We start from the raw sequence: 18,344 nt of genomic DNA, 5'->3' as shown, positions 1-18,344 counted from the left end.
GAAAGGGGAATGGGAGAAAGGATTCGAACTAGTGACCTTCGCTTCATGAAGTGTGGTTCACATCCAATTGAGCTATTCCTTGAAGACTCAGTAATGTTTATAGGACTGTGATATAGTACAATAATAAAATACGTAAAATATTTAATTAAAATATGAGGTAAATGATAAAGGAGGCCATAGACCAATGTCTCTTAGGTTAGTTAATTATTTATGGGTAGTTTAGCTTTACTCTTTTCTAAACCAAACCAGAAAATGAAAGAAGCTTTGTCTGAACAGAAAAGCACTTGTCAAAGCCCCCACAAAAGCGCGTGTATTTGGAAAAACCCTGCAGAAGTAAGCGTTACGTGATTGCATTGCATGATGATGACCCTCGCGGGGGGGCGGGACCAGGCCATGCATGACATTTCGCTTACTTTACATACAGCCATATTCCCCTGCCCTACCCTCGAGTCTTACACAATTACCTAACATTGACCCCTTTTTTCTCGTGGGTTATTATTGTAAATTCACCATCACAATACGTCCCTATTTTCTAACATTATTTGTTTTATGATAAAATATCTGACACTTCGTCTCCATTCATCTGAGCATATAATTTTTTAACAAAAATTTATTTTAAATTGGCCTGGTCAATTTTTTTTTTCTTATTTAATCTATTAAAATGTTAATTGTTTAGGGAAGCAATAAGGAGAGAAACAAATAAATCTAAAAAAAATTTTAAACTGACGTGATAGATCTGAGTAATAAATAAGAAAAAAAATTATATTTTTTTAAGTTAAAAACCTTTGTCACTGTCACGTGAGTTTTAAAATTTTTTTGAATTCATGATATTTAAAAATATGATAAAATTAATAAATATTAATTATAATTAAATTGAGTGGAGGAGTTTTTTTACGTAGGGAAATTTGCGTCAAACACGTATTAAACCATTATTGGGATTTTGCCCAATTAATCCAAACATATTATTGCACGGGTGGGCCCAGCTCCTCGTCTTTACTTGGGGAATTTTGAAATGAAACGAGAAACGAGAAACGGAGAGAAAGTCTAACAGGAAACCGAGAAACGACGACGCTCGGAAAAAATTGGAAAACAAAACACAGAAAAGCCAACGATTCGACGTGCTTTTAAAGCCTCTTATATATATAGCAATACATTTTACTTTCTCACGCTTCATAAATAACCATTCTCTCTCTCCTCTCTCTCTCTAAAACCCCCCTCTCTCTCTCTCTCTTTCTCTCTCTCTCTCTCTCATGTGAATTACAGATCAGGCCGCAAATATACCATTTCGATATTTGGACTTTCTCTGGCTATGGTGTTCGATGGGGCTTTGAATTTCTAGGGTTTGTGTAGCATTTCTTGCTCTCTGGCTCTGGGCTTGTATTTTCGATGTCGTCTGCTTCGTCGTCGTCCAAGCTGTGCTACAATTCGGAGTGCAAGGAGCTGAAATCGGAGCGGCCTAGGAAGGGCTGGAGGCTCCGGACCGGCGACTACGCCGAGCTCTGCGATCGATGCGTGTAAGCGAACTTTTTTCTGTTTGTTTTTCCTGTTTACTGGTAGTTGACTGGTACAGTGGCTTTTTGCTCATTTTATTGCTTTGTTTTTTTCTTTTTCTTTTTTGATTTTGAGGTTTCATTTCGCGTGGTTTTGAGGTTTTGGAGTAGTGGTGGATTAGTTCGAGTTCGAGCTTGGTGCGTGGTGTTTGAAGTTCTAGTGGAGTGCTTTTGGGGATTTTTGCTGAATTTGGATGTGGTTATGGATTTGTTGCACTCGAGATTGGGCTTGATAGAAAGCTAATTTGGAAAATTGGGTCGGGGTTTATGTGTTTGCTGGTGTGAAGTTTGGTTGAGGAAGCTGAATAATCGAATTTTTCATTTACTTCTGTGCTCACTGGAAAGGGACTTGAATAATAGGAAACTTCATTTTGGGCGAGTGTTTTTTACGTAAGACTGTTTGTCTTAACGGGGAATAGTTCCTGAAATGATTTTTTTTGGAGTTTTTCAGGGGCTTTTGATTTGGTGGACTTTTTAATGTGATATTTATTGATTTCGTAAATAATCATTATGTCTATAACTTCGTTTCGTCAAGAACTTCTCTCTGTGAGTGTAGGTGTCTTGTGAATTTCTCTCTGTACATGTTTTGAGTGAAAAAAGAATTGGACCCTTCACTGCAGATTTCCCTTTTTTGTTAAATTGCAATTAGTAGGTGTCTGTCTGCTTTGCTTGCTGTTGCCTAATTGTAAGTCGGGTTTTTAGAGGTTAATTAATGCAAGTGCGACTCTAAAGTTCTGCAGCTTGAGGGTTCGGGCTGGTTCTGGAGCTCTCTCAAAAAGTAGAATTTTCCTCTTGTTTGGTGTACTGCTTGAAATATTGTCATTTATTCATTACTTGATGAGCATAAACTAGGGGATGCAAAATCAGTGCACTATGTTTGAATCCAATTATCCGATGATCATTCATCCGCTCTTAACCATTGTCCTTCTGCTCGTCAATTTGGCAACTGCTTTTCACTCTGTTTTTGGTTGCTTGGGGGATTTTGCATTTTGTGTTTTATTTGGAAGGTCAATGTAAAGATCTTCGAAGTTCTAGAGGTTCTGTGTCTTAATCCTTGAGAGGTTTTCATGAGTCCAATCTTGAATAATGTCTTCCCTTTTTTTTTGTTGGAAGACATTTTTATCTTTAAATCATATGACAGACTCTGCTTATCATCTACCTCAGTTGTTGAGTAACAACTTTTTATTAGGGCCTAGTTAGTCCTCTGCTTCTTGTCATTCTCGTAATTTCTCCATTGTTTGGAGATGACAAAAACCCAGTCCTTGCCAGCTCATTGTGCTTGTAATCAGTCCTCTGATCTTTTCCACTGTCAGGATATTGTCTTAGTAAGAAATGTGTTCTTCTTTTCCGCTTTTGGGGGTGGGGGAAGGGGAGAATGCTGATGGCCTGTTTAGGGAGGAGGAGCGTAACGGCTTCCATGGCTTCCTTCAGGTTAGAAGACAAGGCTAGATTAGAATGTATTATATCTGACCATTAGTGGTATGGTGGTTTGGGCTTTCTCCCCCTGGCTAAGTGATAATCTCTTGTCCTGTAGGCTGTTTCCATAACTCTATGGGATTATGGCACAGGCAGTTTAGTCCTTAGGTTACTGGAAGTTCTTTAAGGAGCTTAACCTCAAAGTTTACACGAGCATGCTAGTAAGGAATGTTGTTTTTTGCCTGAAAATATAACTCCTTGATTAACTATTAGCAGTTAAAGGACAAGGACTGGACTCAGGGGTAAAGGCTGGTCCGATCCCAGCTTTTCAGCCTTCGTTTACTAAGGAGAGAACAAATGAATTGTATAAGCCTCTTTACTCTTCCATCCTTTGATTCCAGACGAGAGGCAGGATGAGGCCTTTCCCTTTCCTTTCTAATAGCTAGTTTCCTGTATGGTTCTAAAAGCGGGGACAGCTACTGGAAACGACCTATGCTACCCCACTCCAAGCAGCGGTTGGGGAACCCATCGAGATGGTGGGGAAGCCTAGCAGAACAGCTATCTCACACTTGGCTAGGAGCTTTTCTCTTCAAAATATGGGTGAATTTTTCGTAGGGGTTGATAGTCCCGTCTGCTAGGCTTTTCCAAACTTCCCTTCTCCTTTCTGCCCGTTAAATCTTTTTCCTCTGCACCCGTGTGACCCTGGTTTTTCTGACCCTCACCTATAAGGGGTCTCAATGATCCAATGAGAAAAAGATTTGTTAGGAAATTGATTCTAGAGCTCAATCTAGCTCTTATGGGGCTAGTTGAGACGAAGGTAATGGAAGTAAATATGGGGGAGTTTTTAGAGCTATTGCTAAGGGTTAGAAAGTTATTTGTAATGGCATTACTGCTGAAGATTGCCCCAGTTGGAAAAAGACCTTGGTTGGATATTTTGTATGTCAAAGATTGGCCTACTAGGTAGTCAGTTTTATTTCACACAGGCTATGGGATGACTTGGGGTTGGAAGAGGTGCTTTTCTTCTTCTTCCCTCTTCAAGCTTTTCCTTCTATTTCCGATTGAAGAAGAGCTTCAATTCCTTCCACTCACACCACTGATTTCTTTGATGTGGGGAGTGTATAGTGTCTGCGGAATAATTGATATTGTACATCCATGTGCTTCTGCCCCCAGTTTTTTTATTTTGCTTTCATGCTGCATTTGATTATTTTCTAATTCATTCTACAGACTCTGATTTTGAATCATAATTTCTTTGATTTCTATTAGGTTATGCTGTTTCTCTCACAAAATAAAATTTCCCTGGGTTAGTTAAGAATTTTTGGTGAATTATTACAATTGATGCATCTATTTACTCAGCAAATCTCTCAGTTCTGCCAGAATGAGATATGCCAATTTTCTCTGCTTTTATGTTTCCTTATTAACTTAGCATGCCTGCTTTTTCTGTCTCTCTATGTTTATTTCCTAGGGATGGATTAACTCAGTTGAATGGGCTTCCATTTATATGTTTGGTCACAACAAAAATTAGCTCTTAAGACAATTATGTGGCCTGCAAAATAAAGGGTATGTTTATCAATGTGTTTTGGAGGGTGTTTTGTATTTTTGGTTTGAAAAAGTGTTCTAATATGGCATAAAGGTGAAAACTGTTTTTGTGTTTTTAGGAGTGTTTTTTGTTTTGGGTTGTTTGTTAATGCTTTGTTTTGAGAACAGCAAACAAAAGACAACATAAAAATTCTGTAGTTTCCAATTAAGTATGGAACTACCTTGTTGACTGTGGAGAAGAACATTTCTTTTATTAAATAATGTATCAGCTTTTGAATGGTTGTTCTCTGTTGGTAGATTTTTGAATGGAGAATTATGTTGAATTTAATTTGAAAGAAGCCCTTAGTCAATCTTATGTTTTGTGATGTATCTTATCCAGTAATATCAAGAACTCTTAATCTGTGTTTGTGATATCTTTATTCAAATTCATAAGTTATATATAATTTGACTTTAGTTGTATGTGACTCTAGTTCTGTTTATGAGGAAGGAAGATTCTGTGAGACTTTCCACTTGAATGCTACTGGTTGGAGGTGTTGTGAGACTTGTGGGAAGGTGAGCCGAGAATTTTGCTGGTTTATTAATATTCTTGTGGTTTGGTAGATATCTAATTGGCAACTTGCATTCTTTAAACAAAAGTTTTGGAATTTCAAATATAAACGTTCTAATAGTTAATCTTCCTTTGCAGCAAGTTCATTGCGGATGTATTGTTTCAAGTCATGCATTTACGTTGTTGGATCCTGGAGGGATTGAATGCATGAAGTGTGCGAGGAAAAATGTCCTTTGGGTACGGGTGTATTTGGCTTTTCCGATAAATCTTAAATATTGACCATATTTTTATGATTTTTTGTTTGCTGTTTGTGGTGCCAATATTTTGACACTGGCCTGTTTTTTGCCTTGGTGTTATTGCCAATATATCACTAGTTGCATTTGATTGATAGTATTTCACTAATTTGTGTTGGTCATGCCCTTAATTAGCGTTGTATGACTGTTAAGTTCAGAAATTTTTTAACCTTAGTCAGTCTAGTGGAAGGCTTATAGCAGTAAATATAGGTTTCCTTGCTTAGATTGAAGTATCTACATGCATGTGCTTACATGCACTAACTTCAGTTCAATAATTCATCCTTTATTTTACTGCTGGCAGAAGAAAGAAGAAGTTACCTCATCTTAGGAGATTGTGCTATTGATGAGGGGTTCTTGTACTATTTCTAACTGCTGGATCCATATACTATATGGAAACCTTTAGTGAACGGAACATGGCCTGTTATAGTTTAGGTGTTCTCTTATGTTACATTGTTCATTGATCTCCCTCGCCCTCTTGCTTGACATATGTCTAATGTACCTATCTGTGCTCATATAATGTTTTCCAGATATTTAGTAATAAATTGCTAAGATACTATTTTGCATCGTCTTCTTGCTTCAAAATTTTCCTTCTCTTCTTCCTTTACCCTTCTTTTCCAGAGCTATTTTGTAATCCAAACTTTATCCAATTTTTCCATCTTTCGCAAATTCTGACCATCCATTTAGAATGTGGAACTGTTTTAAGTTTTTTCTTTTCTTTTTCTTTTATTACAGCAACATAATATTATTGTAATTATTTATGGATATTTCCAAACAGTTTAAACTGTGCTGAGCAGATAAGTGTCTGTATATGATCCAGCAAAGAAAGTACTTACATATGAAGTGATACTCAATATGTGCAAGTCTTGGATTTGATGTGCTATTGATTTTGTTCTAACTCTGCACTCCATATGCTGTATTTCAGACATCAAATCCAGCATGGCCAACATCTTTGTGTTTTAATTCACTTTTACCCGAGCGGCTTAAAGACCTATCTTTCAAAAATTGGAGTCAGTTGGCTGGATCAGGTCCTGTACCATGGCGGCAAGCACCCAGTTTGTTCAATTCTTCTGTAGCTGCTGAGTTACAGTCAAGGGTGCCCTATGAAGTTGACATGTCAGGTGGCGTTAACAAACTTAATGCCAGTGAAAGATTATCTACCTCTTCCCTCGAAAAAAAGAAAATTGAGGATTTTTCTGAAAGATTAATGAATGGAAGCCTCAAGTTTGGTGCACGGGAAATACTAGAAAATGGGAATGCAGGTACTCATGTTATTGGCATTTGATATTTTCTGGGAAAAAAAAAAAGAAAGAAAGGAAAGAAAGAAGCAAAAAGAAGAAAGAAAAAAAGTTTTCTGATGATTTGCTATGTTCCTGCTTCCATGCTTGAGAAAATTGTCATCTACAAATAACATGTAGAGAGGCAGCTAAATTTATGTGAAATTTTTGTTGCAGGAATTAAGGTTGAGGAAAACCATAGTTCATGTTTATCTCAACAATCCTGCTCCTTAAAGGAGGAACCATCTACCCCACAATTTGGTTTGATTGTACCTCATCCATCTCCAAATGAAGCAAATGGTCAAATCGGGGTTAGTGGAACTCATTTGCGAACAACTTCTACACCTATGCCAAAGCAATTTCATGGTAATTTACATAGTGGAGTTGACTTGTCTGGTGAAGCTCAGGTTCGCAATGGAAGGCCTCGAGTAGATGCACGAGGAAGAAATCTCTTACTTCCTCGGTATTGGCCCAGATTTACTGATCAAGAGCTACAACAAATATCTGGAGAGTATCCTTTGACTAAATAGCATATTCTTGATTTTTTGTTGAAGATGAATTAAAATCATATTTTTCTGTTTTTTTTATGAGTATATTTTTTCTGATTAACTATAATTTTTCAAGTAATGACTGATTTTTATCAAAATTTCTGTGAGATCTATTCTGATTTCTGTGGAGGAGCTTGGCTTTGCTTTATATAGTTTTGATGCAAGACCTGTCTATTCTTTCTACTCACAATTCAGCATCATATACCTTAACCATATGTAAGTTCAAATTCTGTAATCACTCCTTTATTTGAGAAAATGTTGAGTGCCAGTGATGCTGGGCGGATTGGGCGGTTAGTGCTTCCAAAAAAATGTGCAGAGGTGAGTCTGATGTGTATGTACAGCATTTCTATTGTTAAAGCTCTTTAGATTGGAAAGAAAGGGTTCCTGGTTCTCAATTTACAATAGTTTCTGTTGATGTATATGTTATGGTCAATCCATAGGAAATAAATAGATGTTTTAGTCATTTTGTGGACTGAACCATGTCATAAGACGTAGGCATGCCATAGTGCTTTGTTTCAATTTTCTAATGGTTGGATGCGGAGGGCATCCAGTCAGTTGGTGTCCCAGCTTAACCTTATACTTTTCGCTCTGATGTTCGTGTTCCATTTTGATAACATATACTATAGTTTAATTCTCCTTTTCTCTATTCTTGCTTGCTTAGTAACATAACTAAGGTTGTAAAGATAGGTTCATGGACAGTTATTGACTGTTTATGATGCTAAAAATTTAAAATAAATATTCTTTTTCTTAAAAAAAAAAAACTGGTGATGAAAGGAAGAAAACATTACTAGGTTATAGAGTTGTAAGTGATCGCCTACTAAAATGGCAGAATAATGTTCAACAGCACAAATACTTGTCTAGCTGTTATATACTGTAGCAAAGAAGATCTATGTCACACTGTTGATAGCCCCAGAATGATTGCTAGGGCTGTCATTCCAGGTAGGCTGTTGCATAGTGTAATTTATTGTGTAAAAAATTTGCATTATGGTCATTGTAAGTAGTTTTGACTTCAATCAAATTTCATCTTTGGCATGAGATTTATATGGATATCTGCTTTTAATGAATTGCTTGTTGGCCATTCACATTTCTAGAAGATCCTGTTTAAATTTTGCACATTAGTTTTAGTTGTCACAACTTTTTAGGAGACCCTTTTTTAATTTGGCATATTAGTTTTAGTTTGTCACAACTTGTTATTCAGATAACCCTTGTATAACAATATTCATTCACCATGAGACAGGCCTACTTTCCTCCAATTTCTCAGCCTGAAGGACTACCTCTTAAAGTCCAGGATGCAAAAGGCAAGGAATGGGTATTTCAGTTCCGCTTCTGGCCCAATAATAATAGCAGAATGTATGTGTTGGAGGGGGTTACTCCTTGCATACAGGCCATGCAATTGCAAGCCGGCGATATAGGTAATTAATCAAATACTACTGGAGAATTTCTAGCTTTTGGATGATAGGGTTGATTAAATTTTTCTTATGGGCTGAATGGCACCTTTTTCATGCTTTAGTTCAGTATGAATGTCACCTGCCACCATTTTTCTTCTTTGTGATTCTTCTAGACTTGCTTTTGTTCTGCTTGAATTTACTAAATTCTTGTACATTTCAAGCACGGTTTTTGAAATTTGATCAAATACTTTTGTTCTGGACGCTGCCTTTTTAGTTTATGTTGATTTCCTATGTACTTGTTTCATGCTTGTATCTTTTATTTCATCTCCCTAGCAAGTGTGGTATCAATTAGCTGTGATCGAGTGCATCATGATTTCATAGTTTTCTTGTTTTGGAACTGATAGTCGATTTTACTTTCTCAGTAACATTTAGTCGGCTAGAGCCAGAAGGAAAATTGGTTATGGGATTCAGAAAGGCTTCAACTGCTCCATCATCGGATCAGGTTTTGCCTTATACAATAGCTTAGCATCATATTCTTACTGTACATTTTTATGTGTAAGAGTAAAGACAGCATTTATGACTATAGGTATCTAAAGTATTTCTTCCAGAACCATCTTTTTTTCATCTATATGGTGTATGGGAGTTCAGTTATCTGACAGAGTTGTTAAAATGATCAACTTTTCTTTTAGACTTTTTATGCTTCAAGAACTGCATTATTGCTCTTGATTTTTTATTAATCTTGGATAATTAGCTAATTGCAGATTTTATTTTTTATTTTTTATCAAATAACGAAATTCCACAAATTCAGAAGCTAGTTATCAAAACAAGAATATCCTAGAAGGTTTAGCTAATGATCACCTTCTCTCTTTTCTCTCTCTCGTTGGCGTGTGTCGACATCTTTTTTCATCTGTGTGTGCTCTTTAATGTTGGCGTAGTTCTAGCCTTTCGTTTTGGTTGTCTACGATGGGTTTCTTGAGCTGGTTTTTTGTAGAGGCTAAAGCCTTTGAGCTCTTGGTAGCAGAGGAGTGTTTAGTTCTTTGTTTGGTTGAAAGGAGCAAGCGGTTTCCCTTTTCCATCCATTTTAACGTCTAATGCTGATGGAGGGGCTTTTTTGACAAACGATGGTAGATTGACGTGTCTAAGTGTCACACTTGGTAGTTTGGAGGCACAAATGAAAAAGGGGTGGTAGTTTGGGAGGCCCAAGTATATTTCCCCTAATGTTAATAATGTGGATGGTTTGGCTGGTTTTCTGGGCTACAGGGTTTCTTTTTTGCCTTTGGGAGCCTCTTATAAGGCTAAGTCTATTTGGGACGGTATTATGGAGAAGGTAGAGCATCATTGGGCTAGTTGGAAAATGATGCACTTGTCTAAGAGCGGTATGATTACCTTAATCAAGAGCAGCTTTTCCAATTTGCCTATGTATTTTATGTCTCTTTTCAAATTGCATTGAGAAGTTACAACGAGATTTCGTATGGGGTAGGCTGGGTGAAGAGTTTAAATTTCATCTGATTATCTAGTCCAAAGTTTGTTCTTCGATCTTTGAGGGAGGGATGGGAGTTTGAAACTTCTTGTTATTCAATTGTGCTCTTATATAAAAATGGCTATGGTGCTACATGCATGAGAGAGAGGCTTAGTGATGAGTTGTTGTGGATTCTAAATATGCCAACTTGTGGGATGAGTGGTGTTCTAATGAGATTCACAGGTCGTATGGGGTGGGATTATAGAATAATATTAGGAGGGGTTGAGAAGTAATTCTATAGGTCACTTTTGTGTCACTCTAAGAATGAGGTGGCTTTTAAAATAACAATTTGATCAAAATTTAATAATGATCAATCACAAGGCCAATAGTGATTTTAAAAGCCACATCATTCTTGTAGTAACACAAGAGGGACAAACGAGTGACTTCTAGCATTACTTGGGGTTGGGAGTGTTTTCCATTCATACAAGATTTGAGGTGAGAAATGGCTTCAAAATTAGATTTTTACACGACTTGTGGTGTGGGGATTAGGTCCCCGTTAAATAAGCTTTTTCAGATTTATGTAGTATTGCTAGCATTAAGGATGTTTCTGTAGCAGTTCACTTGGAGCTTTTTAGTGGCTCTCTTCAGTGAAAGATAAGTTTTATTGGAGGAGCTCATGATTGAGAGATCAATGTCTTTGCTTTGCTTTTTAATTTATAGTACTCTCTTAGACTGAGATGGGGAGGTGAAGACAAACTTTGTTGAGCCATTCCCAAAAGTGGGGTGTTCGATGTTAGATCTTTCTACAACATCCTTGTCCTTCAATGGCACTCTTCTCCCTTGGAAGAGTATTTGGTGGATTAAGGTTCATTTGAGAGTGACTTTCTTTGCTTAGTTGGCCGCCCTAAGAAAGATCCTTACGATGGATAACCTAAAGAAGTGACGTGTCATTATGGTCGATTGGCAATTGGTCATGTATGTGTAAGCGGGGAGTCTATGGATCATTTTCTTCTCCATTGTGAGGCTGCTTCGGCCTTATGGAGTGCCACCTTCAGTCGTGTTGGACTGTCTTGGGTTATGCCTTATCGAGTAGTAGACATGTTTGCTTGTTGCAGGGGTTTTATATGGTAGTCCTCATTGTACAGTTGTGTGGAAGATGGTGCCTTCATGCCTTTTGTGGTGTCCTTGGAGGGAAAAAATGATAAAAGTTTTGAGGACCGCATGAGGACAATAGTGGAGCTTATATCATTCTTCTTCTATACTCTGTAGCATTGGATAACTGCATTTGTCTATCCAAATTTGCTTAGTTTTCATAATTTCTTGATCTTTTCTCTTTCTAGTTAATTGTCTCTCTTATATATTTCTTGTATACTTGGGTTGTGCTTTTTCGCTTTTTAATGATATTTTGATTACTTAGGGGTTGCATAAGATTAACATGTTTAGCTAACAATTTATATTAATTTTATGTGCCTTTCTGTTGATAGGACAATGAAACAAATAAGAATGTGAATGGAATTTCTACACACGGAGATGTAAGTACTACAAAAATTGAAACCAGTAAAGTTTCTTTAAATATTCATTATTGAAGAGATGGTTCAAGTCATCCATCTTTTCTTCAATTCGACAGGCTGAATTGGCAGATCCTAGTTCATGGTATAAAGTTGATAAGTCAGGATACATAGCAAAAGAAGTTCTAGGAGCTAAATCCTCAATCTCTAGGAAGAGGAAGAACAGCACCTTGCGCGCAAAGAGCAAGCGCGTAAGAATTGAAAATGAGGACCTGATAGAGCTGAAGATAACGTGGGAAGAAGCTCAAGGATTACTCCGCCCAGCTCCTAACCATCTCCCTAGTGTTGTTGTGATTGAAGGCTTTGAGTTTGAGGAATATGAGGTACCATTGTTAATGTTTACTGTTAGTGGGGAAGAAATAGGAGTGCGGATGATTGCTTGTACATTTTTGTCAGCCACATATAATATTTTCTTATAATTGTCAATTATCTCAATGTCACAGTTTGGTTTTGGTGTTGCTAATATTGATCCCCACCAATTCTCATTTGGATGAAAGAACATTTATCCTGGCCTGGCATTTGCTAAACTCATTTCCCCCCACCCTCCCCCCCCTCCCCCCCTCCCCCCAACCCCCCCCCCCCCCCCAAAAAAAAAAAACAACAAACAAAAAAGAGGAAAAGAAAATACCCATGAAAATCATAGTGTCTTCTGATGCATGTTTGTTCTCTTTGGAAGTGTTACTTTTCCTTTCCATCTATTCTCTGCTTTTTATTAATGAGTGAAAGTCCATGGTAAGTGCCCTATGTTTTGAGTTCTGTCATCTAATATTGCAGGACGCACCAGTACTGGGGAAGCCAACAATTTTTGCTACCGATGATGCGGGGTAATTCACTTATCTTTCAGTGCTCAGCTTTGTGTTCAGATTTAATGTTGTTTTCATTCCTTCCCTGTTTATACTAGTGTGGTTATTTTCTTAAGTTTACATGTACCTAGTATGTGTTTTTTTTTTAAACCTTTCTTGCTTCACATTGTTTAGCGTAGAAAGCTGCGATTTTTTTTACCTTTGTTCTTTCAAGTAAAAATGGTGTCAAACTTCTGCTATAGAAAACAATTTTTTTTAAAATAAAAATTAAAAAACTTGTTTTGCCTGGGTCAAAATAGTCTCTAAAGTCTACCATATAAGAGAAAAATATTTAGTTTTATGCAAGTCTGCACTCCTAGTCGTGGATTCCATATTTAGCACACTCTACTATGCTTATATTGAAACGAATATTGCTTCTTCTTTTTTTTTTTGGGGGGTGGGTGGGGGGTTTAAGCTTTCTCTGTTTTACAATAGACACGGGCTGATTTTTTTTTTCCTATTTGAGCTTGGCAAATTCCAATGCTGTGTTTCATCTGTGTCAGTGACAAGATTCAATGGGTTCAATGTGAAGACTGTTTTAAGTGGCGCAAATTGCCTGCCGATGCTCTTATTCCCTCAAAGTGGACGTGTTCTGATAACTCATGGGACCCAGAGAGGTAGACCATCTTCTGTTCTAACGTTGCAAATTGGTTTTCCTCCCCATTTACTTTGCTTGAGCATCTTATACCATCTTGTATCCTGGATGTGCAGTCAAGAGGAATGAGCTTTGCTCAAATGAATAATTCACTTTCTTCATGTGATTTGTGTTATTTGATTGGTGTCTGTGATGCACATTTTAGGATAAAACTTTAGTGTGGACTTCTGACTACACACATCCGAACTGCTGGAATTTTTTCCAAATACATAGATTTAGTAACATGTCAATATTGGCCATTCAACTAAACCTTTCTCATCAGACCATTAAGCGGCTTTGCCATAACTAAATTACCATGTTGCATAAGGTATCACCACCTTTATCTGTGTAACGTGACTACCTTTACTTGTTTTTCCTTCTCTTTTTATATTTAGTCAACCTCTCCCCACGTGTCCCAAACAGCTACACAAGAAAATTAGAACACGCATCCAAAAATGGAAAATGAGTGAATTATGGAAAATTTAAGAAATATATGAATTGGTATTCCCTTGATATGTTTGTATCCTCTCTGTTACCAGATCTATGTGTTCAGCAGCTCAAGAATTGACAGCAGAACAGCTTGGACATCTGCTACCCCACCGTAATTTAGGTATGCATTGCTTGAAACAAATATTGGATGTTTCTGTCCTATATCCAGAGCTCATCATCCCATGCATCATTTTTTAGACTCCGGCTAGGCCTATAGTTGAGCGTTGTACTATGAGTTCAAAATCTGGGCTCTGGACTTCACTACTCTCTCTCTCTCTCTCTCTCTCTCTCGTGCATGTGAAATTTTATGTTAATGTGTTCTAGTAGTTCATTGCCTTTGATTCCCAATTTTCCCAATCGTCAAATTTGCAACTTGTCATTGTGACTGGGCAGCTGCTGCCAAGAAAATGAAGGCTACTAGACAAGACCCAGATAATGTTGAAGCTTTGGAGGGGCTTGACGCTCTTGCAAACCTAGCTATCTTGGGAGAGACCGAGTCCCTCCCAGCATCATCCCAAGCCACAACAAAACATCCTCGACATAGACCTGGCTGCTCGTGCATTGTCTGCATTCAGCCCCCTAGTGGGAAGGGCCCAAAACACAAGCAGACTTGCACCTGTAATGTCTGCCTAACAGTGAAGCGGCGTTTCCGCACCCTAATGTTGCGTCGTGAGAAGAAGCAGTCAGAAAAAGAAGCAGAAACAACACGCAAAAAGCAGCAGCAGCAACAGCAGCAGCCACCGTTGCCTGAGAAATTGCAGGATGATGATTCTGTGCCATGTAGTAATACAGGAAACAATAGTCCAAAGCATATCAGAGAAGTCAATGATGTTTCTGATGATGAACCCAACAGGATGAAATCCTCTTCTCCTTTTAAAGGTCAGATTGACCTGAATATCAAGCCAGAGCGGGAGGAAGAGCTTTCACCTGGTTCTGATTCTGGCGGCATGATGAAGCTGATACAAGATGCGACTGATAGGTACCTCAGGCAGCAGAGATTGTCAAGCTCCGGTGGCAGTGGAAATTCATCAGGCAATCAATCACAGCCAAATGCAGACGGAGCAGGGGGAGAAAAGCTCAGCAATTTTGTCAGCCTTGGCAGCAATCGTTCTGATGCTATTGAAGATCGTCCTGCAACTATATCAATAAAAGCATCAACATCTACTCCTGGATAGATTAATCTACACTTTTATGCATGTTCAACAGCTATGTGGGACTGTTGCTGGTGGATGAGGCAGTTTCTGTTGTACATTCATCCATATTGGCTTCATGCATCTTCAGGTCTGTACATAAAGAAGAGGGGTGAGTAGGCATATTGAGTCACCAATATTGTGCTATGTTTTCCTCCTCTCTACAGTAATATAAGTTTGACACCAAAATTGGTCCAAGTAGGGAGACGATCAAAATGCACAACTGAAGTGGGTGGTAGGTTGAAGCCATATAGTTTCTTAGGAGCTCACCTAGCTACCCTCATCCAAAATTATTGAGGATGTAATTACACTGTTTTTTCGGCTCAGTATAAAAGAAATTGCTCTTTGGTAAATTAATTTCTGCTCGTTGGTATTGTTGTTAATTAAATTTAGGCATTTTGTTTGGGTATAAATTTTCTTTCGGAAAATGTTTTAAGCCGTTGGTATGGCAATCACATGTACATTCGGGGTGATGGGTAGTGCCTCTCTTCAGGTAAAAGGCCCCCTAACAAAATAGAAAGCGTTCATTGTCAGTTAAGCAAGCCTCTTCTAACATGATTAGGTTTTGAAATAAAGATTGTATTTATTTCATGATCACAATTTAAAGTTTGTGCTACTAATGGTGTATATAATTCATGTCATTTAAAATTTTTAATCCCGTGACATTATATAATACCGTTTGATCTAGTAAATAAAATATTGACCAAGAAATGACTCATCTCCATTTTACAATCCTATTTTGTTTTTAACATGGGTGTTTTTTAATTTATTTATTTTTATTTTTTTTAGCAAAATGGTAGGCCGAAGAGACCAATTGTGACTATCTTAACTGGACGTGACTATAGTAGCACTTACCTGCTAGGAGTTGCACATGAGGGGTTTAGACGGCCTGCTGTCCTTTAAATCCAACTGAGACATAGCTTGACCCAGTACCACTAGGGCATCAATGGGAACCAAGGTGGCTAATGCTAATCAAGCTTATGTGGGGATTTTTCATTGCAAAGATTCGAATTCACGTCCTAGTACATGCCCAACCACTTTGGGAATTTCTTTGGGCCATTGAACCACCACCCTTGATGGTATTTTTTAAAAAAAAAACATGGGTTACACGCAACTATCAACACCTTCATTAATGGTAATGGACATAAAGCAAATACCCAAATAGACCATTTGGTTTCCACACAAAACCCACTACCACAACAAACCCTATATTCTTTTACTATTGTAGCTAGAACAAGCAAAATTACCACCAACCATGTTTTGCATGGATAAGGATTTCAGAAAGAAAGAATAGTCGTGTTCATATGCCATGATAGTTCAAAGTATGGAGCTTACTGTCCAAAACAAGTGAGATCCCCAACCGTCAGCTAAAATTTATAAGAATCTCAATCACTTTAGCATATACTTCCACCAGTGGCGTTGTCACCAATGTTTTCTATGTTGTGACTTGTGGGTCTAATTGGATGATGTTGTGAGCTTTTCCTATGATTTAGAGATCTAAAACCTATAAGGGCAATGTGGCCAACGAGTCCAAATCAAAAAAAGTTGGAGAAAAAATCGACATGTAACTAACTCAAACACATTTCTCTTAAATTTACTCGCAAAATGTAAAACTCGAACCTGTTGAAGCTCAGGGTAAAACCACAATAAAAAGTAATTGAAATAAAGTATGAATAGCTTCTTTTGATGATTTTTTGTTGATCATAAAGGTTTTATATCCAATTCAAGAGCCATCCCCATCCTTCTAGTTGACGCTACCCCCAACAACCATGCGAGAGTGGTTGGACCATCCGATTTAGTAGTTGCGGCCACCAAATGGTATGTCAGGAATGATGCGACTACCCCTGAAGTTCAGTTGGGGTATGTAGTCGACCCATGAGAGATGTTGAACAAATTTTTTATGACTTAACGTGACAGTACCACATTACACTGTCACATCAATTATGTTTTTTAGGAGGCTGGCATGGCAGTGCGACACGACATGCTAGAGTTATAAAACTGCTACAGGTGTAGCATTTTTTCTATATAAAGACTGCAAACTCAGGCAAGATTTAGCATTTCTTTTACTGGTATGGAAGGAAAGAAAAGCTTAGAAAAGGAGGACCAAGTCAACCATCAAACTAACTCGGTGGTGTCCAATGAAATACAAAATGCCACTTGTTGATCAATGAGAAACATTTGGCAAAAGCAGGTTTAAATGGGTGATTAGTTTGAGTATGAAGTAAATTTGGCTGGTCCTAATCTTAAATCAACTCAAGCCTCTAATGTGTCCGTCCATTAATCCCACCAAAAATAAGGAAACTTCGCCTTACCTTCATTGGTTGCGACAGTTTGTGCTTTTCACCTTCGCTCCTCTCCTCATTAGGCAGCACATGCGGCAGAGGAGGATCATGAACCCCAAAACTCCCAAAAACTTCACTAAAACTTGCAACAAAAACCCACCAGATTAGATTGAAAATCAACTTTCTCCATCAAATTTCTAGTATATAAAACAAACCCATTTGTAAAAAGGTAAGAAGATCGAAGGAAGACTAGTAGCCAAGATGAATGACTTGTTCTCCAGCTCGTTTAAGAAATACACAGACCTGAAGCAGCAGGCTTACCTGGACGACATGGAAGCCGGCAAGGATGCTGGTGTCAACCTCGATAGATTCTTTGAAGATGTCGAGAATGTCAAGGAAGACATGAGGCAAGTTGAGAGGCTGTATAGGAAGCTGCAAGAAGCAAATGAAGAGAGCAAAATCGTCCACCATGCTAAAACCATGAAACAGCTTCGAGCCCGGATGGACACAGATGTTGAGCAGGTCCTCAAACGTGTCAAAGTCATCAAGGGGAAGCTCGAAGGCTTAGAACGTTCCAACGTGTCGCACCGGAACCTTCCCGGCTGTGGTCCGGGGTCTTCCGCCGATCGAACCAGGACGTCGGTGGTGGGCGGGTTGGGGAAAAAGCTGAAGGACATGATGGATGACTTTCAGGGGCTAAGAGCCAGAATGACAGCAGAGTATAAGGAAACAGTTGAACGCAGGTACTTCACAATTACAGGAGAGAAGGCAAACGAAGAAACCATTGAGAATCTGATATCTACAGGGGAAAGCGAAAGTTTTCTGCAGAAGGCAATTCAGGAACAGGGGAGAGGGCAAATATTGGACACCATATCAGAGATTCAAGAAAGACATGACGCTGTGAAGGAGATTGAGAAGAATTTGATTGAGCTCCATCAAGTGTTCTTGGACATGGCTGCTCTGGTGGAGTCTCAGGGTCACCAGCTCAATGACATTGAGAGCCACGTGGCGCATGCTAGCTCGTTTGTTAGACGAGGTACCGATCAGCTTCAGGAGGCTACCGGGTACCAGAAGAGCTCCAGGAAATGGACATGCATTGCCGTTTCTGTTGGTGGAGTTTTCATCGTCGTCCTTCTATTTCCACTCTTAAAAAATATTTTTCCTCAATTGTTTATGTTATAGGCTTTTTTTTTTTTTTAAAAAAAAAAAAATGGTGAATCTTAGAAAGCATGCATGTATTCTGATTTCCATACAAGAGACAAACAAGAACTTAGTTTTTATTGCTAACCATGAAAGGGTACTTTGATTCCTTTCTTTAGAGAGTTTTT

General features: G+C 38.2%; 2 protein-coding genes across 3 annotated transcripts; both read left to right on the top strand.

The window, feature by feature from the left end:
• Nucleotides 1-1,210: 1,210 nt before the first annotated feature.
• On the top strand, nt 1,211-15,091 carry LOC132168783 (B3 domain-containing protein Os07g0563300). 2 transcript variants are annotated; one of them, XM_059579818.2, is made up of 15 exons: nt 1,211-1,514; nt 4,973-5,054; nt 5,188-5,286; nt 6,265-6,601; nt 6,794-6,927; nt 7,024-7,127; nt 7,386-7,482; nt 8,402-8,576; nt 8,975-9,054; nt 11,496-11,543; nt 11,639-11,902; nt 12,354-12,403; nt 12,925-13,038; nt 13,595-13,665; nt 13,938-15,091. In XM_059579818.2, exons 1-15 carry the CDS (start codon nt 1,387-1,389, stop codon nt 14,717-14,719), a joined length of 2,565 nt encoding a protein of 854 aa, XP_059435801.1. In that variant the 5' UTR covers nt 1,211-1,386; the 3' UTR covers nt 14,720-15,091. The 2 variants fall into 2 exon arrangements, with proteins under 2 accessions (XP_059435801.1, XP_059435800.2); XM_059579817.2 differs by having other exon boundaries at nt 6,794-7,127.
• Nucleotides 15,092-17,277: 2,186 nt separating this feature from the next.
• Nucleotides 17,278-18,198, top strand: LOC132169905 (syntaxin-124-like). Its single transcript, XM_059580848.1, has one exon. The coding sequence runs from the start codon at nt 17,278-17,280 to the stop codon at nt 18,196-18,198; it is 921 nt and encodes a 306-aa protein (XP_059436831.1).
• Nucleotides 18,199-18,344: the final 146 nt, after the last annotated feature.

Source organism: Corylus avellana, chromosome 1 (genome assembly GCF_965113065.1).
Source record: "Corylus avellana chromosome 1, dhCorAvel1.hap1.2, whole genome shotgun sequence".
NCBI classification, from domain to species: domain Eukaryota; kingdom Viridiplantae; phylum Streptophyta; class Magnoliopsida; order Fagales; family Betulaceae; genus Corylus; species Corylus avellana.
This window is presented reverse-complemented; position numbering and strand designations above follow the sequence as displayed.

Excerpts from the sequence above, each read along its gene's own strand:
- LOC132168783 (XM_059579817.2), top strand. The coding sequence starts at position 1,387 with ATGTCGTCTGCTTCGTCGTCGTCCAAGCTGTGCTACAATTCGGAGTGC. Across the intron at positions 5,055-5,187 it reads GTTGTGAGACTTGTGGGAAG|CAAGTTCATTGCGGATGTAT; the intron begins GTGAGCCGAGAA and ends CTTCCTTTGCAG. Across the intron at positions 7,483-8,401 it reads TTCCAAAAAAATGTGCAGAG|GCCTACTTTCCTCCAATTTC; the intron begins GTGAGTCTGATG and ends ACCATGAGACAG.
- LOC132169905 (XM_059580848.1), top strand. The coding sequence starts at position 17,278 with ATGAATGACTTGTTCTCCAGCTCGTTTAAGAAATACACAGACCTGAAG.